General features: G+C 38.0%; 3 protein-coding genes across 3 annotated transcripts; 1 reads left to right on the top strand and 2 right to left on the bottom strand.

The window, feature by feature from the left end:
• Window positions 1–15: 15 nt before the first annotated feature.
• Window positions 16–2464, bottom strand: LOC134679996 (endothelial lipase-like). The gene is made up of 5 exons (XM_063538966.1): window positions 2282–2464; window positions 1937–2017; window positions 741–1054; window positions 325–658; window positions 16–92 (listed from the first exon to the last, which is right to left on the bottom strand). The coding sequence occupies exons 1-5, from the start codon at window positions 2389–2391 to the stop codon at window positions 47–49; spliced, it is 885 nt and encodes a 294-aa protein (XP_063395036.1). The 5' UTR covers window positions 2392–2464; the 3' UTR covers window positions 16–46.
• A 3176-nt stretch (window positions 2465–5640) lies between these two features.
• LOC134679954 (pancreatic triacylglycerol lipase-like) lies at window positions 5641–8424 on the bottom strand. The gene is made up of 5 exons (XM_063538906.1): window positions 8345–8424; window positions 7616–7802; window positions 7079–7473; window positions 6614–6947; window positions 5641–5731 (listed from the first exon to the last, which is right to left on the bottom strand). Exons 1-5 carry the CDS (start codon window positions 8379–8381, stop codon window positions 5686–5688), a joined length of 999 nt encoding a protein of 332 aa, XP_063394976.1. The 5' UTR covers window positions 8382–8424; the 3' UTR covers window positions 5641–5685.
• Window positions 8425–19243: 10819 nt separating this feature from the next.
• On the top strand, window positions 19244–22646 carry LOC134680253 (pancreatic lipase-related protein 3-like). Its single transcript, XM_063539346.1, has 6 exons — window positions 19244–19273; window positions 19357–19595; window positions 19843–19991; window positions 20364–20609; window positions 21431–21767; window positions 22395–22646. The coding sequence occupies exons 1-6, from the start codon at window positions 19244–19246 to the stop codon at window positions 22459–22461; spliced, it is 1068 nt and encodes a 355-aa protein (XP_063395416.1). The 3' UTR covers window positions 22462–22646.
• Window positions 22647–23996: the final 1350 nt, after the last annotated feature.

Here is a 23996-nt window from a genome sequence, read left to right as displayed (position 1 = left end):
TCTCTCTCTCTCTCTCGTCAGATCAAATCTTTGGTTTATTATCGACTCAGTAAGGCCAAGAAGAACCAGTTGTCAGATCGTAAATACCGCTTCTGAAAAAAAAACGTTATTATTAGTATTTAAATTCGCTACAGTAGCAAATAAATTATATAAAAATCCGACGCACGAAACAAACGCTCAGAACACTTGGTTGTAAACTTGTCTGGAGTATGTACATATTTTACATGTTGCCTTCCAAGAAGGACTTGCTCATAAAAATCGGTTGCTGGTTATTGCGAAGCACATACTCGTATGCAATGGGATAGGAGTTTTTATTTGACTTACCCTCGTTTATTTACGTCACTATTCCCCATGTTGAACTGCGCACCAGTACACTGATTGTTTAGGGCCTGGCTCAGATTATCGCAGAGCCGTCCAACTAAATGGTTGAAGTGAACACTAGCCGCAAAAAAGGAGGGCGCTCGTCCATGGGAACAGGAGCTATCACTACATCCTGGCTGCAAGCTCCTGCCACCGTTAGGATAAAAGTCGGCGTCACCAATAGGGTTGAAGATGCCAAGAATATAGCCATCAGTGTGGATGCCTTCTACATAAACACCAGAGTTAGAATTTATAGCATTGGAGTTAGTTTGCCAAAGAGGACCAGCTGGATCCAACCCTGAAAGAAGACACAGACACTTCAATAAATTTATTACTTTTCCTGGCAATTTAAAAGCAATATTTGGTAATGCGCAACTTACCAGTCACTCTGGCAGGTAGTCCACCCGCTTGGCGCCCAGCCACTCCAACAATATGAGCCCCTAAACTAAATCCAACGAAGTGTACGTCTGTCCAACCTCCTCCTCCAGTAATTTTGAGCCAACCTACAAAGTCACCAAGCGCCTGCCCAACGCTGGGAACACCTAGCACTGCGGTGATGTAATTTGAGCTAGCAAGCGCGCGCCAGTCCAATACAATAACGTTGGCATCTTGCACGGCGAGGAATGCAGATGTAATGAGACTATTCACGCCAGAGTTGCCGCTACCGTTCCAGCCATGAACGATGACTTTTAACCCTTAATCAAATATCGGGAAATTATTTCCCACTTCATTCTAATTTACGAAATATTTTTTATCTTTTTAAAGGCAGCACTCAGCGATACCAACCATACAGATTTAAAATCTTAGTAACATTTTGAATTTGAAAAATGCCAACACTTTTCTAATGGCCGCCATTTGTGACCATACGTCAAAGTCAATATCAGTTGTTATGATTTTTTTTTGCAATAACGACAATTTTTCTAGTATTTTGAGGTTAAGTGCAAAAAAAAAATCTTGTACGTGCATAAACTGAATACTATCATAAACTAGACTTATTTTCCCTGTGTTTTGTTTGAAAAGAATTGTGATAACGATATGATTTAGCCAAGATTTTAAGGTTTTAGTAAGTGGGTAATTATTTCCCATTGTTTGTTCCGGAACGTACGATTTACAAAAAAAATTGGTAGGTTTTATCAAATGGGAAATTATTTCCCATTATTTGTTCTCCACCTAAATTTTAATTGGTTTCCATTAATAAAAATACATGCCCGTTTGCTTGTTACACAAAAAAATCTGTGCCTGTTTTTGTTTTCTTTTTTCTTTTATTTATTTCTTTGATTTTTGAAGATAATGTCAAAGGATCATACTTGAATTCCAAGCAAAGCCGGGGGGAGCTACTAACTAGTAAAAAGTTCGTAACCGTAACGGACAATGGGAAACTATTTCCCACTTCATTAAAATTTTGCTATTCCGTTACGGATAACGGGAAATTATTTCCCACCGCAAAACCCCCCTTTTCCCCCCACTAAAATTATTTTTACATATTGTTTCGTAATCTACGCACCCAAATTACCTAAAAACCATTCTTAGTTTTCAAAAATCTCATAAAAAGTGTTCCGTTTGATTAAGGGTTAATGGTCGACTGGCTACGTAGTTCGAATTCCACAAGGAGTCAGCGTTGCCGTGGATGATGACTTGTGGAGTAGTAGGATTCCATCTATAAAATAATCGAAGTCTTAAACGGAGGATACAATTCAAAAACTGGGAAGACCTGTATATGATCGTTGTACTTTTATAGTCTAATTTTCATGCGTCACACTCCCCCTAACAATTATGACGATTTGATATTAGTTAGATAGTGCCGGCGAATAATGGCATCAACAGTGAAAAATTGTGACTCTTTTTGTTTATATAAGTAGGTACATGTTTTGTAAGTATTTATGTAATTGTCTGGAATTAATTTGCTTTTAATACATATTACCGTGTATACAGCCAATACGCGTTGTTGGCTCCGTTTCTGGAATTTAGTAAGGCATAATCGACTGGCTCCTGCAAATCTACTAGATGATTTTTACCATCGCCGTCGGGCATCCAAATATATCGGCTTTCACCCTCAACATAGTGGCTATTATCCCCTGGCGAAGGAATTTCATTGGCTGAGGCACAACCTGAAACACACAAAATAATTAACTGATAATATTAACAGATTGCTAAAGCTCTAATTAATTTTATTTTATGCTTAGAACTCACATGCTACAGCGGAAATAAAAACCACTAGCAGCTTCATAGCTACTCCTGTAATTTAAATTGTAAAATCCTCTGCTGAGGTATTTATCCAAAGGTTATCAAAAAACATTTGATAAACGTAGAATTGAGCGCTAATTATGCTCCACAACATCAATCAATCGTCTTTATCAGATTTCTGCTACAAAACAGTCCTATGACTATGACGTCTATGATTAAAGATATTCGTTAGTATAATAGTACTTGCACCCGGAGTCCAAATATGCCACTCAAATGCTTCTGGCAGATCAGTTTAAGACATAATGTTAGAATCGTCAAATCTATCTTTTTTTTTTATTTAGAAAAGCTTTTTTAATCAGGAAACTGAAATATAATGACGAAAAGTCCGCATCTAGGTAAGTACTTACACCTTCTTTTTGTTATCCCAGTCCATCAGTCCATAGTAATTATGTGAAGCTATATTACTGTCTTTTTATGTAACATATGAGCACAAAATGCCGTGTCTTACAGCTACATGTTATTACTATTTCAATATTAATATAGGCCGGTAGCTTGAACATGTCATGCTCGCTTAAAAGTCTTTGCTTACGGTGGCGTTGTTGATCGGGTCGCCACTTTCCCGAATGAAGGTTGAGGGAGGCGATGGCTGAGATACGCGTCATACTCGTGAACGGGTGCTGTTTGTGGAGACTGGTATGTTAAGCTAACACGAGCTATTAGCTATATATACTATACTTAGTAACTTTTATTAATTAATTACAGTGAGACGCCTCATTCTGTTCTCGTATGTTTCTTTTCTTTTAATGAATGTATTAATTATACAGGATATTGACTCTTGGAGACCTTATACATCTCTAAGGATAACTTGATAAACTATATAATCTTATAGTTCTGACACCTAGAGACATTTACACCTCTAAATATTATAGATTTTTTTTGTGTGTGTTTTTTTATCTGTATTTTGTATGTAATTCGACATTAAGAGACCATATACATCTCTTAGTAATTGTAATACGTTAGATTGAATTGTTAGTTTTATTTTATAAAATTGTTGATGTTATTATTTTTGCTTTTATGTAAATTCAATGTTGACGTGTAAAAGTGCCCTTGTGGCCTATTTGCTGAATAAATGTTGATGATGATGATGATCAAGTAACGAAAGTTACGAAAGTGTCACAGAACAGGCCATCACAGGACACAGATTATGTTTCGCAATCAGCACAGAATAATACTGAAATCTCGTAAATTAATTCTGTCCAAACACGCTTAGCAACAGTATTGGAATCAAGTGCCATTGGAAAAAAAATAACTTGCAATTACATGAAAGATTGTATAAGAACTTATAAACTAAAACTAACCTAAATTAATAAAAATAAGACATCCCTAAACCTAAACTATAATAAAAAATCACCGTTCGCCAAGGTGCCGTATACGGTGGCAGCATTGGAATTCAGTAATTTACCTATTGCGCTAGAATGTGGTATAGATGTAGTCCATGTAGTGCATAAATTGAATGGGTTCTCTTAAGGATGATCCGACTCACGTTAGACCGGGCCGTGTCCGGGCCTGGCCGCGTAGCCAAGATGCCGATCGCTTACGCTCCGTAGCGATCGAGACGCAAATATCACTGTCGCACTAATATGGAAGAGTGATAGAGAGAAATAATGCTTTTCGTTGTCGAAGCGATAGCGATTGTAACCTTGGCTAGGCCGGCAGAGCCTCCGACGCATCGATTTATGGAAAGCATCACGTGATCGCCTGCCATGTCATACGAAAATAAGCTCCGGAAGCTCCGGCTCGAACACGGCCCGGTCTAACGTGAGTCATCCTTTATGCAAATGCAAAACTAATGCTTCAGCAACCAGGAAATGCTGAGATCACATCAATTTTGTCACACTAAGTATTTGTTATTTTCATGTTTAGTTTTAGGGAATACTGTTTATTTTTTATTTACTTTTTCTGTTTTATATTCTTGTGTGTGTACGATTATGTCAGTGGCAATAAATCATTATTCTATTTTAAACTGAAGTAGATATTATCATTTATACCAGGGCTCTCCAAACCGCGGCCCGCGGGCCAAATCCGGCCCGCCGACACCCAAAGCGTCCGGCCCGCGGGAGCCAGGCTCCAGGGGTTCAGCCCTAACAGCAGCAACCAGACATGGTCGTTAGTTTATGAATTCCGCATGTAAAACACCAATCTCACCCCACAAATTTTACCTTATAAGTATACCTGCTTACTTCACTCTTTGGTTTGACCGTGGTTTGATGCGTGATAGTATCAGCAATAGGGTATTTGCATAGACGTAGTATTACATAGATGAGCTATACGCGTGCCTCCGTGAGCGACAAAACATACGCAAAGCGACAATATTAAAAATACGTTTCAACATTCCTGACAACATACCAAAAACAATCTACGTAATTCGGTCGGGTTATTAATTGCCCACCATAAACCATGCTTATTTTTTTGGTGGGGAAGGGGTGCAGCACAAGGCCGCACTGGCAGGATCGCCATGTGGTGTGGGACGTTAATTAAGACAACCAATCGGTTATAAGTATGTCTTTATTTTGGATCATGTTCCTAAGTGCTAGCGTATATATGAGTCGCTTAACTTCAAACTCGGGTAAATCCATCTGTCAGATTATGCGATTTTGGTACTAAGACAAGGTAATAGGGTAGATATTTGCTGAGAGGGTCGAATGGATTTACCCGATTTTGAAGTTAAGCGACACATATAATAATAAGCAGGCTACGTAAGAGTGTGCGTGGCTTAGCGCACACTACACTATTATAAATACTTAACTAGCCGTATGGTAGCAAAGCAATAGGGCACTCTTAGCTTAAAAATATAACCATGTATAGGGGTTTTCAGAAAAAATGATACCTATTACTTTTTTCGAAAAACCATCAACTTTTGGGTTTATTTTGGGACAATTTTTTTTCTTTTTAAATCGATCGAATCGTGATTCTGAGTATAAATAACCCAAAAAATTCATGGATTTTCGAAAAAAATTAAACGGTTTAATTTTTATTGAAAACGCGCGTATTTACTTTAATAGTTAACCAGGGGTAAATATTATAATGAAAAAAGTGTTTTAGAGAAAAATATTTATTGATGTGATTGTTAGATCAAGATCCTTAGTAAGGCCAAGAGGCGCCGGTCGTTAATCCGTAAATTCCATTTCTGTAACAGAGCGAATAGAGTAAGATTAAAAGAGAATAACAGAACGTATACATTGTGCTGAAACGAATTAATCACCTAATACATCTGATATATGAATAAGTTTTTGGCAAAAATTTCATTTTTGGTACAAGCTTTTATCGCCGACTGTTTTTTCCACAGGCAACTAATACTCATCGAGACAATTCTAAGAACCTCAAACAAAATTAGGTTTCGTTGTTTTATCACAGAGTTCCTATGGCCACCTCCGGTCTCCAACATCAGAGCAGCTCGATGACACCATAATATTGCATTGACACCCGACATACATATGTATGCAAAATTTCAGCTCAATCGGAAACCGGGAAATGGATCAAATTTAACTTGCAAGATTCTCTTGCAAGCGTACTTTATCTTGCAAGATTGGATCTTTTTTACAAGCTTTTATTTAGTTTCACCTGACCGTTGTCTGTGTGTAATCAAATCTTGCAAGTTAAATTTGATTACACACAGACAACGGTCAGGTGAAACTAAATAAAAGCTTGTAAAAAAAGATCCACGAATATACAATCTGCAAAATATCCATGGGTTTTAAAACTCATTCAATTGTTTATCGTAATATTTCCTAAAAAGGTGGGCCAGAAGGCAGACATGCTTGTTGATAATAGTCATGATACATTTGAGGATAAATTAATAATGGGATATTAAAGTATTGTTTTCAAAAGGAACTTTCTGTCTTTTTACGGTAATTATAGTTACTTAAAGTTTAAAACGAGAATAGAGTTACTATAGAATAGTAAACGAGTGAGAGTATATTTTGATTGATTTAACATTAAAAATAATGTAAATACGATGTTACGATACGAACAGGTGTAGATTAATTCATCTTAGAAACAAAAAACTTACCCTCGTTTTGCAAGATTGCCGTTGCCCATTAGTAAGGTGCCTCCCGTGCACTGGTTATTTTGAGCTTGGTTGATATTGCCGCATAGACGTCCGTTCAGATGGTTGTGATGGACAGTGGCGGCGAACAGCTCGTAGGCACGGCTGTGGGAGCAGGTACTAAGCCAGCAGCCGGGCTGGGGGTTTCTGCCACCGTTGGGGTAGAAATCAGCGTTGCCGCTGGGGTTGAAGATGCCGAGGAGACCTCCGTCGGTGTGAATACATTCAACGTAGGTGCCAGCGTTGCCATTTATGGCGTTACCGTTTCCACTCCACAGTGGACCAGCAGGGTCTAGGCCTGCGGAAAAATGTTTATGTAGTGTCATGTATCGTGTAAATAGCGAAAAGAAAAATATTATTAGCATAATTAGAGGACAGCTAATGGGAAATAAATATAAAATAATTGCTGTAACTCCAATTTAAACATACCAGTCACTCGGACAGGCCACCCGCCTGCCGTGCGGCCAGCGGTGCCGACGACGTGAGCTCCCAGACTGAATCCGACCAGGTGGACATTGTTCCAGTTTCCACCAGCGGTATTGATCAGCCACACCAAGAAATTTCCCAGGAACTGTCCAACACTGGGAACACCAGCGACGGCAGTGGCGTAGAGACCGTTGGCCAGAGAACGCCAGTCCACAACGATGACGTTGGCATCAGAAACGGCCAAGAAAGCATCTCTGACTAAAGGGTTGATGGCACTGTTTCCGTCACTGTTCCAGCCATGGACGATAACCTTCAGCGGGCGACTGGCGACGTAGTTGGAAGACCAAATAGTGTTAGCATTACCATGAACAATTACTTGCGGGTTGGTGGGATTCCATCTAAAAATATAAATATACATTATTAGTTGAGACCCTAATATATGAGAAAGAATGATATTTCGAAATATTTTCATGCATATTTTAACTACTTATTCGATGCATTATAATAATGATCGATGAAGTTTAAAAGTGTCATTTGGACCTGGTGTAGAGCCAGTACTGATTGTTGGCACCATTTCTGTTGCGCAAGAAATCTTCATCAACTGGTTCCTGCAGGTCTACTAGATGGGGTACCCCTTCGCCATCAGGCATCCAGATAAAACGGCTTTCGCCCTCGACATAGTGGCTGTTATCCCCTGGCACCAGAGGAACAGCACTTCCAGCACACACTAAAAATCAGAAAGAAAAAAAACAATAGAAAAATTGTTATAAGTACACGAACAAAATTCTACAGTAAAGCTGCAAGGGTAGGAGAGATATAGTTTATTTTGTCGGAGCAAGTTGTCACAGTAAGAAGAATGTCCTTCTAAATACCTATGTATTTTTTTTTATTAAGTAATTAATTTTACTTAGTTAATCTAAAGTTGTACGTAATTATATTTCGTGCTTTTAAGCCTTCAAAAAGGGGTAAACAATATTGCCGTGTCTAAGATTCATTAAAAAACGCTACAAAAATAAGTTACATACCTAATTTACAATTTACTATTCACACAGATATTATATTATATCTACACATAAATATGTAACAATTATATAGCATAAATAATGATTTAGGTACATTCATTTGGTTTCATAAGTAAAACACGTCAAGATTGTTTACCTTTTTTAAATGTTAAAAAAACGAAGTACGAGTATAAGTGAAAGCGAAAAAAATCATATCAGAGACAAAATTTTCACAACAACAGTTTACGTAAGTATAAAATCTACTAACACGCTACAAGGGCGGATAACACCACCAACACCTTCATTGGTTATTGCTAATTTGCAACTTCGGTGTCATTTGTTATTTTCAATCGTTTTATTCAATTATCATAAAAAGATACGACAGTTATCATCATTAAGTGTTTTTGGAATCGATAATAGCTACGTGTCCTTCTCTCAGCTGCAATATTGTTTCTAGGCTAGGATTCCGTACCTTTTATGGCATAAACATCTAATAACCAGCTCAAAGTGGTGTTGGAAGGTGTTATATGTATTAGCAAACAAAGAAACACTTCATATTCCAATAGTTTAATAAAAATAACCTAACCTACGCAGCAAAAAAAGAAACCAGGGCCTAAAGAACTTATAACAATGAACACTTACAAATATTTCAATATTTAATTTACCCCATAATATTTCTTCTCTGACCACTGAACTCTAAAAACCTATGCCTACCTACTTTTGTATTAATTTGAGCATAAATACATTTAAGGCAGGGACACACTTATTCCGCGTAAGCAACGTATGCAATGCATTATGACAATCTGAACCCTGAAATTAGTATGCTTACCGCCACTTACACCATCCCACTATCCCACTAACCCGGGGTTAACCGGTTAAACCGTTAACCCTGTGTCAAATAGTACTGTTACCCATGGCAACTCCAGGTTTAACCGCTTAATCCCGGGTCTGTGGAATGGTGCAAGAGGCTCTTAGATTATTTGTTAAGGTCGTTTCTCAAAAAGTTGGCACCGCCACCTGTAAATAGGTTTATGTTAGAACTTTTTTTTCATTATGTATAATTTTTATATATAAAAAATTTACACATATTTAGAGAGACTTTTTACACAGAGGACTAATACTTTGAAAAAGATTTAATAAATATTGATTACAAAAAAAAATATTGTAACTACGTTTATCCGTTAACCTGCCGTGTCCCAACGCGAGGTACTGATGTTCCGAGCTATGAAAACCACACAAATTATTAACTTAATTTAACGTCATTACCGTATTTTATTAACATATATCCTTAACTTTTAAAGTATTACTATCGCATAACAATATTATACTTATATTTTAAGTTATTCGGCTTCAAAGTTTGTCCAAGGCAATTCTTAACAGTCACCTGGCGCGTCACGTTCACGACGATTGTATAACCCCCACCGCACCTTTCCCGTCTCACTCCACACGAGCCGAAGCCGTCACTCATCAGCTATCACCTGGTAGGACTAAGACGTGGTTATTGTGCTTCGCAAATAAAACACAAACGACAAAGTATCGGAAATTGGAGTTTGTAATGGGTAAGTACTCTTTATCCTGGCGTCGATATCTTGCTAATTATGTAACCTATCGCATTACTATCAAGATATGTAACGTAAACGATAGTTTAGTTTTATATGCCTAAGTATGGAGTTCATCAAGCTAATACATTTTGTGTATTCGCGATATAACTGCCATTTTCCCCATCACCTGCATATCGTCCACCTGGCTAAAACTGCCAGGAGGCTGAGATTTTGCGGCAGGTTAATGTCACTGATACCACAACTAATACTTGTAACTATATAATTATATAGCGGTTATATCGCTTTTGTGTGTTAATTTAGGAATAAAAACTATCCTGTCTGTTAAAGCTGCATATTATTGAAATTTGTGTACTTTTGTCTTAAGTCTCGTTAACCTGTCCAAAAAAGTCAGGTGATTGATGCAATGGCAGGTGAATGAAGCGTCATTCACTTGCCATATGACAGGTGATCGATAACTATTTAAAATCCACGTTACATATACTCAAACTAGATTTGTGACGTCCCACGAGAAAGGGTACCTTATGAGGGTTTTTAGTTTTAGACATATATTAAATAGTTTTGTAAAAAGGCGAAAACTTGCTCATTTTGTTTATTGTGTGATGAGATGACGGGAGAGAGAGAGAGGTATGGATGAAAAGAAAAAGACATGCTGCGTCGACCCCAAATGAATGGGGCAAGGGCAAGCGAATGATGATGATAGTCTGAAACCTTAATGCTTAACGTTTGTTTTCCTGACCGATTTTGATAAAAATTTTTTTGATTGTATGTATATGCATACAGATTGGTCCCGTTCTTGTCAAAACCCAGTTCTGATGATGGGATCCATGAAGAATCGAGGGAACTCCTCAAATCTTAAAGGCATACATATAGTGATTTTTGTGTTTTTATTTACAAATCAAGCATATACATTCACAAAAGTGACATTTGATGAAGTGGAACTGCTGATGAAGATCAGAACGGAACTCTTCAACGACGCATAGGTTCACGTTTGGCGATTTGTCCTCTTCGTTATGTTTGTTAAGCAAGATAAGTTTTTAAGCCACATTTTTGTCAATCTCGAGTTCTGATGATGGGATCCATGAGGAATCGAGGGAACTCCTCAAATCTTAAAGGCATGCGTATAGTGACTTTTGGATTTTCATCAGAAAATCAAGCATTTTCATTAAAAACTGTCGCATTTGATGAAGTGGAACTGCTGATGATGATCAGAACAGAACTTTTCAACGACGCATAGTACACGTTTGGCGATTTAGATTTCGACTTGGATTGGGACTGGGGCTGGGACCCGGACCCAGACTCGGGCCCGGACTCGGACCCGGACTGTGTCTCGGACCCGGACCTAGACTCAAACCCGGAGTCGGACCTGGACTTCGATCCCGGCTCTTATCTGAACCTGAACCCGGACGTGACCTGACCTGACCTGCACCAAATTGAGTTCCACTAGGCACTGCGAGGGTTCAGCATCAGCTCTATCTTGGGTACTGCTCTCCCAAGTGCTCATCAAGACGTGTCGAATGACCAAAACAGCATGTGTCTATGTTGCATCAAACCTGAGTTCCACTAGGTACTGCGAGGGTTCAGCATCAGCTCTATCTTGGGTACTGCTCTCCCAAGTGCTCATCAAGACGTGTCGAATGACCAAAACAGCATGTGTCTATGTTGCATCAAACCTGAGTTCCAGTAGGTACTGCGAGGGTTCATCATCAGCTCTATCTTGGGTACTGCTCTCCCAAGTGCTCATCAAGACGTGTCGAATGACCAAAACAGCGTGTGTATATGTTGCACCAAACCTGAGTTCCACTAGGTACTGCGAGGGTTCAGCATCAGCTATATTTTGGTAACCACTTTTCCAAGTGCTCATCAAGACGTGTTGGATGACCAAAACAGCGTGTGTCTATGTTGCACCAAACCTGAGTTCCACTAGGTGCTGCGAGAGTTCAGCATCAGCTCTATCTTGGGTACTGCTCTCCCAAGTGCTCATCAAGACGTGTCGAATGACCAAAACAGCGTGTGTCTATGTTGCACCAAACCTGAGTTCCACTAGGTACTGCAAGGGTTCAGCATTAGCTCTATCTTGGGTAACACTTTTCCAAGTGCTCATCAAGACTTGTTGGATGACTAAAACAGCGTGCGTCTATGTTGCACCAAACTTGAGTTCCACTAGGTGCTGCGAGGGTTCAGCATCAGCTCTATCTTGGGTACTGCACTTCCAAGTGCTCATCAAGACGTGTTGGATGACCAAAACAGCGTGTGTCTACGTTGCACCAAACCTGAGTTCCACTAGGTACTGCCAGGGTGAATAGACAGCAAGATTGAATGTTTACTTATTCACAGAAACTTGTTGTTAAATTGGGAATCGAATCGAAGGTGAGGTGGGTTAGAATCCAAAATTTTAATCATTGTGGTGGACAATAAGGTCCTTTGTCCCTTTTTTATCGAAAATTACACATTTTACGATTATTTTTAGAGGGCATTAAATGATGTGGTGGACAGGTGGATGACACTCATTACAGGTGAATGATGACAAGAAACCAGGTTAACGGCAACGGACACAGGTTAATGACGCCTCTCGATAACCTGTCAATATTTTCATTGGAATTTGTACTTATTTCTCGATAACCTGCTTCTACTATCGATAACCTGGAGACAAAATATCTTTCACCTGTCCTTGATATCATTCACCTGAATTTCAAACGCCTATATCTTCTAAACTAATCGAAGGAATTGCTTCCCTTCCACATTTTCTAATACTTTAAGTTGCCTTTTAACGATCCCAATAAAAATAATTTGGCCAAGTCCGAGATAGCTCGAGGCATTTAGTGTTCCGTACGGCTACCATCAGTTTGGCATTGACATAAACGATATCGTGAACGTAATTTACTTCCTATAGGTATATCTCTTTCGCACTAATATGTCAGTACGAGCGAGATACATAGAAAGTAAATTACGTTCACGCCCACGGTAGCGTTTATGTCAATGCCAAACTGATGGTAGCCGTACCGCTCGCATCGTTACATTTTACAGAGGTTGTTTCCCTGTTTTTAGGATACCGTATTCAACTACACACACAGAACAATAGTACAAAGTGTCTAAGTACGAAGGCCGAAGGCCGAGCTTTAGCAAAATGTAATCGCTTTAGCACAGAGCAATAGTACAAGTGTCTAAATGTGAAAGCTAAAGGCCGTCCTCCGCGTAGCCCGAAGGCCCGAAGCGTCCAGGATGTCAGTGCTTTAACACAGAACAATAGTACAAGTGTCTAAATGCGAAAGCTGAAGGCCGAGCTCCGCGTAGGGCCGAAGGCCCGAAGCGTCCAAGATGTTAGTACTTAAACACAGAACAATAGTATAAGTATCTAAATGCGAAGGCCGAAGGCCGAGCTCCGCGTAGGGCCGAAGGCCCGAAGCGTCCAGGCTGTCAGTTCTGTGTTTAACCACTGACATCTTGCAGGCTTCGGGCCTTCGGCCCTACGCGGAGCTCGGCCTCCGGCCTTCGCATTTAGACACTTGTATTAATTACCTGTGTTTAGAACTGACCTCCTGGATGCTTCGGGCTTTCGGCCCAATGCGACTTCAGCCTTTGGATCTTGCGACTTAGACACTTGTACTTAAAAATACTTGGAAAAGTTACGGGAGGCGCGCGTCTGTCGGACGCTTCGGATCTACGAATCGCTCCTTCGGCCTTTGCATTTAGTTAGATTCTTGTACTATTGCTTTGTGTTTGAATACCGAAGTCGAGCATCTCGCGAATGCTTGATGTATTATAATAATTTAGAGTAAGGCCAAGCGCGCACCACGATTTTTTGTCCTGCGATAATTTTGTCGCAGAAATGCAACGTATGTGTTTATATGTTAGTGCGCGCATATGCGACAAAAAAATCGCAGCGATTTTAAAATTGTGATTTGTCACATTTTTCCGCGATTGTTCGCGACGCGATTGTCGCAAAGTGAATTGCAGCATGCGGAGTTGTATGGCCCCGCGCGCACTATGATAATAAAATCGCACCCCGGCCGGACCTCAGTCGGCATTTCGCTCTCCAAACCCCAACATCTCGGCACCCTGCATCTCCAATGGAGTCTCAAAATGAGACGCTAGATGTTGACCATTTAATTATGGAAATAGACGGGGATCACCTTTGTGTTATAAATGCTCAAAGTCATACAGCAATCGCATATTAAAGACACGTTTCATGACAAGCGACTGGTACGAAATCCATGTTGAGAATGAGCAAATCGTCGACTTTTTCATCGCAGTTCACTGCGCGAATTTTCTGAGATATATTACAGCGCGATTCTAAAATCGTGTCGCAAAAATTAATATCGTGGTGCGCGCTTGGCCTATAATACCTTAAATGTATACTCCTTCAATTTGAATTTAGAACTCATTATTATTTTTTATTTGAATTTGTTTCTAGTTCTATGCCATATATATAGACTTTAATATTATTTAGAACTGCTAAAAAACAAGATCGGCTTACTTTAAATATACTTGGTCAAGCAGATCTTGTCAGTAGAAACGGCGGCAAATTTGAAAAATGTAGGCGCGAAGGGATATCGTCTCATAGAAAATTTGAATTTCGCGCCTTTTTTTACTGACACGATTTGCTTGACCAGCTATATTTCGTCAATTTTACCTTTGTTTCTAAAAACTGTGATATTTAACTGTCATATACAATTAATGTCTTCCAAAATTATTTTCTCGTAACAGGACTGAGGGGCTACCGCGAAAACCGAAATTCGCAATTTGCGGGGATTTTCTCTTTTACTCCAATGAAGGCGTAATTAGAGTGACAGAGAAAAATGCTCGCAATTTGCGAACTTTTATTTTCGCGGTTATAGCCCTGAATCTTGTTGCTCACCGATCCGTTCAAAAATATACATAAGTACTGAATATAATTAATAGATATTATAATTATACAATTAATACAGAAATGTAATGGTACTTAATGAAAAGGAATATTGTGTATATTGTTTCGACGAATCAGATACTCTCAATAAAATCTATACATGAGGCCAAAGCTGTTCATAAATATTAAATGACTTTATTATCTCTATACGCCTTACTAACTCTATGTGTCCTATAGGCATGTTGACAAATTTTTAAAACTGTATTCATTTTATAGATAGACACGTAATTATTACAAAAAAAATATTTAAAATTTTTATTCATTAGTTTTACATACTAAATAGAGCTTAATTAGTTTAGTGTTTAAAGTTTGAGCCTAAACGCTCCAAGCTGTCACGTGACGTCACGAACAGATAAATAAACAAACTGCTGCCAAAATGTCAGTCCTAGCGTAGATCAAAAGCTGTAGTATTTAATTTATATCTCTTTCTAAAAGATCAGTATTATGTAAATATATAAGCTAAAATAATGAATAACAAGTTTTACATGTCTTATGCAGTGCCTATATGTAAAAGAACAACAATCAAGACCCTAGAGTATAAAACAAATATTTGTTGAATGATACTTGCGTTGCAGTTACGGATTTTCACTTGAATGATATTGTTACTTGCGAACTATATGTATACATATTACGTTCAGCGATGATAAAACCATTTCAAAAATGAATCACAATAACTGATTTCACACAAAAACACTTACAGTTACAATTTAAGATGAATTATTATGATACAACTGAAATTGTGAGTGCAAATATAGTAAACGCAAATATAACTTTTTAAATTTTATTTTTTTTGTTTCCGACAGCCAACATGGCGATGATAGTTCCATTCAGCCAAATTATTAAAAAGATTTTGGTGAAATATCATATTATATGACATTTTATTTATTTAATAACAAATAAGTATATATTTTTATATCATGTAATAATATTTTTTGTACGTAATAAATGTCTATTGTCGAAATAAAAAATACATACAGTTTTTGAACATCCAAACTCTTTGGCGGTGTCGTATGGATTACGGTCAGGTTTGACGACTAGTCTGTGGTGATTCTCATGTCATGACGTCACGCGCCCCGATTGGCGTTTGCAGTCACGTGATACTGGGCATTATTTTAAATACTTTTGCTTATTTTTAATTAATTTATTACGCATATTTACACTTGCAAAATATGATTTTCAGCATTCTAATATTCCCTGCTATGGTAAAAACGTAACATGTTATATATTCGCGATTCATGACAACATGCCTATTGTGGAAAAAAAAACACAACGACAGTCAAGAACGGAATTCTTAATTTGAATTTTTCAGGTTTTTGAGAGTCCATTGGTTGGAAAGCCCGTTCGAAATTGAACCTTATTTGCAATATAATAAGGTCGTATTTTGTAGATCTCTCTCATACTTATAGTAGGCTATTGAGATAAAATTAAATATCCCACAAAAATAAGCAAGCAGAATTAAACTTTGTGTCAAAGACATAAGTCATAAATTTCAATGCCAAAGTCTTAACTAAGGATGTTTCTCGCCTAATATGAATTGACCAGTGTAAGCATCAGTTAGCTAGCGCTAAGCAACCAAAGGTCAAGCTGCAGTTGAAAAACTAATAAAGATAAAGTTAAGCTTATAATTTTCCCGCCGTCTCCATGCTTCTTTAAGTTGGGTATTGACTGGTCAGCTGCCTGTTAGCTATAGTTTTCGCGAAAATCGCCAGGACAGAGGTGAAAATTTTTGTATGAAAACTTGCAACTTTAAATGCATTTTTTGACGAAACTATTGCAGTCTAAAATGAAGTCAAAATCAGTCCATCGACTCAATTTTTTGCAAGCTTTCTAATGGTACCCCACACGATTCTTACAAATGAAAAAAGTTTCAGCCTACCCCTCTCAACCCCCCAAATTTCCCCCTTTAATAAGAAATAAGCAGTTTTGACTTATTTACAATATGAGTGGTGGTAATTGCTATAACTGTTCCAAATTTTAGGTAAGTATCTATGTCAAACGGTCTCTGAGAAAAACGTATTTAACTGATTTGCAAGACCGAAGTGATCCCATAAGTGTTCCGTAAACAAAGGTTTGTACGGAACACTAAAAATGCGAAAATGCAAAATTTTTGAAAAACAAATTTTAACCTGGCGGTGCCAACTTTTTGAGAAACGACCTTAAGCGTTACGTTGCGTACGTATGACAAATATGTTACTAAGCAAAAGCATACAAATTTCAGGGTTCAGATTTCATAATGAATTGCATACGTTGCGTACGTGGGCTAATTGTGTCCCTAGCTTTTTAATCCCACTAATTACAGAACAAAATATGATAAAAAGGATTTGTACGATAACATTGAAATAAAAGATATTGATAATATATTGCATTCTTGCCTGAAAAAATTAGTTGCTGGTGGTAATCTTTGGCATGGTTGCATGTAAATTATACCCTATTACATATTGCAAAATTATGAAAAGGTATTATTTAATCATACATACAATAATCTAAAACGAAAAACAATGATAAAACAATGATAAACGTAAAACAATAATATATTATTCTCACTATTGGGGGTTTTTATACTTAAGTGAATTTAATTTGAATAATTTGAAAGTTGGTAGGCCACCGTCCGACAGGAAGGAGCATGTATGTTATTTAGGTACAAAAAAAATCGCCGTGTTCATAATAATTGCAAGGTATTGCAACAACATTTGGTTTAAAGGAAATTGATTAGGGTTCCTCATAATTTTTATCATTTTGTTGATAAGAAATGAAAAACCTGCTTCACGTAGGTACTTTGTACTTCATACAGCAAGAAATCACCTCGTGGTTCGTATTGGATGGCTGTATCGTTACTCGCAGTTATTTCTTCTTCGTGGTCGTGACCTCATGTCTGAGGGACGTGACTCTTATGGGTTATTCTTCCTACCACACTGCTCTCCAGGCCTCTCGATCTTCGGCCATCTGCATCGTTGCCTAGAGCGAAGTCTGGGTAGTATTTTGTATCACATCTGACCATCTACTGGGTGCACGCCCTGTACTCCTTCGTAGTTATTTAGGGAACGACGATTATTTGGGCAAATACCTACGGCCAGCTATGTATGGCTGATCGACCATGCACGAGGGAACATATGCGCCCGCTATAATTTTACAAGAATACAATTCAGAGTCATGTAATGTATGTATGTCAATCTGATACGATGATTTTTTTAAAGTACTTAACAATGCAAGTAGATACATATCATGTTGATTAGGTACTTTTAAAAAATCGTAAGAGGTCCCTCTTGAGGAAAAATCGACCATACGTCTAAATCCGCTACCTAAAAGTAATTAAAACCACTAATAGGCAATTTTAATTAAACTGATTGGTTAATTATAAAGTAACTAATCATATTATCCACGCATCATATGCATTATCACAAAAATCACACTTTCCACTATTACGGAAATGAACTCATCTGTTCTTGTATTCGTAATTTTAGCAGGTGAGCAGATTTACCATATATTGGAGACGTTCATTAGTTTCATTACTTGTTACATACCGGGTGTGGCCTGTAACACGAGCAAATAATTAAAACGTAGTTTGTGCTCCTCAAACGGTGACACTTTTGTTCAACAAATTATAAAAATTATGAAGTTATTAGACTCCCTATTTTTCATACAAAATAAATATTATCTTCAATGGACGCCATCGCCACGCCATATCATTGTGATTGACGTTGCTTGTCACGCCTTAAACATAACAAAATTCGCAATACATTGCGTTTTAGAATAAACTTTAAAGAGTATTAAAAATCAAACTACAAGTTATTTTTTAAAGTCGCTGAACAAATGTTGGTCAGTATGAGGAGTACAGCCTATAGTTTAATTTTTTGTTCATGTTACAGGCCACACCCGGTATAAATACATCATGGCCATCATCATATCAGGCACGACAGGCACTTCCTCGAGAATCCCCACAACACACGTTAATGCACAACCGGACCGTCGGTCTTCCTACTTACATATAAATAGTTTGAAGCCATCTTTCTGGTACGTAGCTGCCACTCAAGCACATGTCTAAACCATTTATCTGTGGCAACTTTGTGACAACTGTGGCAACTATTACATCAGCTTTAGTTCTTCATCTTCATCCTTAATCCGATATCCGATATCGCAACGACCAAGACTCTATATATAATACGTATAAAATGAAGAAAAAAATATGATAGTTATTTATTAGAAATCATACATTGACATACTTCTGAGAAGAGCAGCCTCAAGATATTTAGAAACCCAAAAATATAACTACTTACTTACAAAATTTACAGTAGTAGACTTCTCGTGTTTATCAACTGATTGCCTATATATGAATAACAATATTACCGATATCATATTACGGTTACAGCTGCATCTGGAAAGAACAACAAAGATGTCAGCTTTGGAAACTGGAGGGGTTACAAGCCTGGTGACAGTATCTATTTTCCCGGGGACGATAGCGAAATACACAAAATCGATTCCTGGAAACCATTAGATAGAGATTTTATCACGGTAACACCCCCATCTGTACGAAACAACAAACATGTAAGGTTTGCAAACAGGAAGAGTCACAAGCCCGGTATCAGGATCTTCTATTTTCCCGAGGACGATCGGGACGATGATAGAATACACAAAAACGATTCCTTGGCACCAATCGATGGAGATTTTATCACGGTTACACCCCCATCTGGACGAAATAACAAACATGGAAGGCTTAAAAACAAGAAGGGGCCTGGTATAAGGATTTTCTATTTTCCCGGGGACGATCGGGACGATGACAAAATACACAAAAATCAGGAAATACACAGGAATACACAGGAATCGTCCGGGACACCAATCGAAGGAGATATTATCACGGTTACATACCCATCTGGACGAAACAACAAACATGTAAGGTTTCAAAACTGGAAGGGTTACAAGCCTGGTGACAGGATCTTCTATTTCCCCGGAGACAATGGTAAAATATACAAAATCGATTCTTGGGAACCAATCGATAGAGAGGCAATACGCAACTATACTTGCTGCCCGGTCAATAACGGCTATTGGTTGTACACAAGGTACTATATCTTAAGTAAAGCCATTTTTAAAAACTTACCTGGTTTTCTTTTTCAAGCAAATATAGAGAGTTACGTATGCCTATTTGGTTAGTGAGCGGGCGGGTCTTAGTCAGTCATCACAAAAACCCAAGAGAAGAAGATGACCTTCATACCACTCACATCATATTGGTCAATGACAGTTATATATACTTATTGTAGTACCTAGTTAATAATCAGTCTTCGTTCTTAAAGAAATATATTCTAACAGGTCGAATCCAAAGGAAAAACAGATTCTGATAATGGGGAATAAATCTAGTGTAAAAAAATCAAATTTTGACCCGAACAAACCTACCGTCTTCACATCTCACGGATGGCTAGGTGACGGTAACACCGAAATGAATCAACTTCTTACTGAAGGTTGGTATTCAAATCCATGTTATGGTTTAGTCGATATAGGTACCTAAATATAACATTTTTTGTAAGTATTTAGAAATGTATGTTTTTATAATATACGTACCTATTTCTTTAGCTGGGAACTTTTGCGTCTGAAATTGCTCGTGATGGGTTATTACTTATTTGATTAGGTGTTATTGGTTTCTTTTTTTTTAATGATTTGTTTTTTTGTATTGTTTATTATTAAGAGCTCATAGTATTATTAGTTATTAGATTTTAAATTTAAATGAACACATTTTTCTTGGAAAATATGTAGGTACATATTTGCAAGGTTTACAAAACAAGTGAATATTTATCGTAAAAAAATATACACATTTAATTATTTATCTGTTTTAGTTTTCCTTAACGACGCTGATGTTAACGTCATAGTCCTTGATTGGAGTGGACTGTCCAAGATGGGATATGTGACAGCAAAGGAGTCAGTCCCGAAAGTGGGCCGAATGTACGGGCAGTTCATTTACTGGCTACATAAAAACTTTCACATGTCCTTGCAGAAGATTCACCTAGTGGGTCATAGTCTGGGCGGCCACTTAGTTGGCAGCGCGGGAAAAGAGCTTAAAGGGGCTGCACAGAGAATAACAGGTTAAGAAAATTTACCGTAGGGGAGACCGAGGTGAGTTGTGACAGAGGAGAGTTGTGACATTGTCGATTTTTTGGAATCTAATAACTGTTAGTGAGCTCGCAACAGTGTGCGTTTGTTAGCTCGCAACTTGAACTAACATTGCGACCTAGTAGTTTTTAGTTAATAGATTCCAAAAAATCGACAATGGCACAACTCTCCTCTGTCACAACTCACCTCGGTCTCCCCTATTCTTGTCGCCAATCTCATCCCCTATTATGGGTCATATTCCCCTTCTGACATTCTGACGTTTAATTTTTTACAATCTAAATGCTTCCGAGAAGAGACATTTAGTATATGTTTCAGCCTTTCTCGTTAGTAGGGACCATTATACGTACTAAAGTATATTTCGACGTGTTGCCTCTCTGTCGCACTAGTAAATTCGTATGTAAGTATGACAGAGAGGCAACGCGTTGCAAATAACCTCCGCACAAAATCCTTTACGTAGGTACAAATAATTAATTCAAGCTGAAATAAAAATACTTTTACATTTTTTCTTATTAACATTTAGTTTTAATCGATCTTATTTCAATTAAGTATTTACTCTTTACGGACCCGGGTATGTCCTTAAACTACGTTCAGGACCCGGATATGCCCTTAAACCACGTCCAAGACCACCGGTGGACGGGCAGCAGCGTCCCTCAAATTCGGTGTACTCGACTGCGATCGCCAACCCGCCTGCCAAACGTGGCGATTATGGCATTCACCCCCCAAAAAAGGGGGAGGCCTATGTTCATCAGTGGACGTCTTATGGCTGAGATGATGATGATTTACTCTTTTACAGCCCTCGACCCAGCCGGTCCTCTATGGTGTTGTGATAGGCGCCGTCTATCCAAAAGACACGCACACTACGTCGAGGTCATCCACACGAACGCCTACATGGCCGGCTTCCCCAGACCCTGTGGCCATTCCGACCACTACCCCAACGGAGGCGCGTTCATGCCCGGCTGTCATTCTTTGGACTTGATTTGTCATCATTCTAGATCTTACAAATATATGGCGGCCAGTATTGAGCATAATAAGTTTGTAGCTAAGAAATGTTCAAACGTTTGGGAAGCATTTCACAATCGGTGCTCTGGCATTAAAGGGTTGATGGGCAACAGCTATATCGCAAAGATACAGTAAGTAGTATTCATGCATAGAGGTACGAAAACATAGACCGGGGAGGGGCCAAACGACCGAACGAGATGCACTTATGGAAATTTCAGTAGGAGTAGCAGAGAAAGCGGTATTATTGCTTGTCCTTGTCACAGTCTCACTTTTTGTTTGTTCCCCACCAAAAATTTAGTATGCCCTGACCGAAATACGTAGACTGTTTTTGGTATGTTGTCAGGAATGTTAAAACGTGTTTTTAACATTGTCGCTATTTGCGTAGGTGTGTTTTGTCCCTCACGGAGGCACGCGTATAGCTCATCTATGTATTCATATCTTTTTGGCTTAGGCGCTCTCACGCATCAATTTTCAAGCGAATTAAATAACTTTTAAAGATTTAATAGAATGATCTCGAACTCAAAATATGTAGGGACAGGGATATCATACTGCGTAGTATTCCTGTTATCATGGTTCACAAAATTTTCGGTTTTGAATAAAAAAACCTACCGTTACCTACTTAAATTAAAACCCTACATTTACCTTTTTTTTCATAATTATAAAAATTTTGGTATCTAAGTTGTTGCGTTCAGCAGTATCATAGGATTTCTAAATTATTATTCATCATAATTTATTATTTCCATGTTCGTTATTTACAGATTTGGAATTTATAGAATAAACACACTTGCAGATTATCCTTACATCGATATAAAACTTCATTATTAAAATTGTATTAGAGTAAAAATAGCCTATCATTATAATTATCCTCTACTGTGTACGCACAATACGCCTCCAGAAGAAAATGAGAGAAGAGAATAGAATAGACGTCGACATGGAACAGTCGACGTCGATAGATAGTTTCTACCTAGACAAATCGACCGATTGGTGTGGTAACACCCTTAGTGGATCTGCACCCTGACCTTCTGGTGAACGTATAACAAAGACACAGATTAGATATTAGATAAAAATACAAGCATATGCGGCTTTCCATCTTCCTTTATTTTCTCTTAATTTTAATTTCCCTACGTATTTAACCCGTACTTGACCTTCTTGTCTTGAATTGAATTGTCAAGCACAATATAAGTATGTAAATAGCTGAACACCATTCTACAAAAGAGAAATACTACAGAGAAACACCAAAAAACTAGTACTTAAAAGAAGTTTCTACCAAACTAGTCTGGGTCTGTGGCGACCGACGAGCAGGCGCATTTTTTGCGCAATAATTCAGCCTCTCTCCTGGGAACAATCAATGCCTCAGCCTAATTTAGGTTTAGACTTAAAATCATTGGTATTGTCCCTCACGGACAGAACGATAGAAATGTAATAAAAATATAGCAGAAAATGAAATATTTCCCAATATGTCTTTGTCTATTTTACATGTAAATTGCGCATTTAAAAATAAATTATTTACTTGGTAACATGCGGCCGCAACCTAGACATCATCGTATAGATAAGTATTCCTCAAACAGGTGTTTTCTTTATCTTTTACTTACCTACGACGGTAAAAACCAAAAAAAATATGATAAACTAGCGTTTTAAGAGCAAGTAAAATTACGTCCAAGTCCAATATATCCCTGAAATAATAATACCTACATGATGATACTAATAGAACAGATTAAACCAGTAATGCTAACTTAGCTTGAAGGTCAGATGAGGTAAGTCAAACACTGGGGTAAGAGTAACACATGTATGGAATACTCATACTGTTAGTCTTGCCCCGAGTAAATGAACCATGTTTCTCTTACCTCACATGACCCTAGACTAGAGCATTGTTAATAATTGAATTATAACGTGATTAATAAATACTACTCTAGTAAGAGCAAAGATATTTTTTATTAGTTTTGCACAAACATACACGCGTATTCGGGAAACGAGATAATCACAAGATCTAGAAACGATATAGAGATCAAGTAGATTTACATTAGATATCGACTAGATGTGACTTGGATATCTAAGTCATAACTTGTCGAAATCGTTCAAGAGGACCTCCAGAATCGCGGAAACGTCAAATTTGACATATCTATCTTACAAATATCTTTAAATTATCTATATCGTAACTTGTTGAGGTCTAGTAGAGATCTAATACATTTTCAGAATCGAGCGGTTAGTTCTAGATTTTGAACGAATGGCGCAGGTACCTACTCAATTAGTGTACGACACGATACAGTCGGCATTCAGACTGTTCAAAAGCTGAAAATAATTATCAAATAAATAACAGGCCTCCTCTCAAGCGCGAGAGGGCTTGTGCTATGTATAGTCTC

The sequence above is a fragment of the Cydia fagiglandana genome, chromosome 3, assembly GCF_963556715.1.
Source record: "Cydia fagiglandana chromosome 3, ilCydFagi1.1, whole genome shotgun sequence".
Classification (NCBI taxonomy): Eukaryota; Metazoa; Arthropoda; class Insecta; order Lepidoptera; family Tortricidae; genus Cydia; species Cydia fagiglandana.
This window is presented reverse-complemented; position numbering and strand designations above follow the sequence as displayed.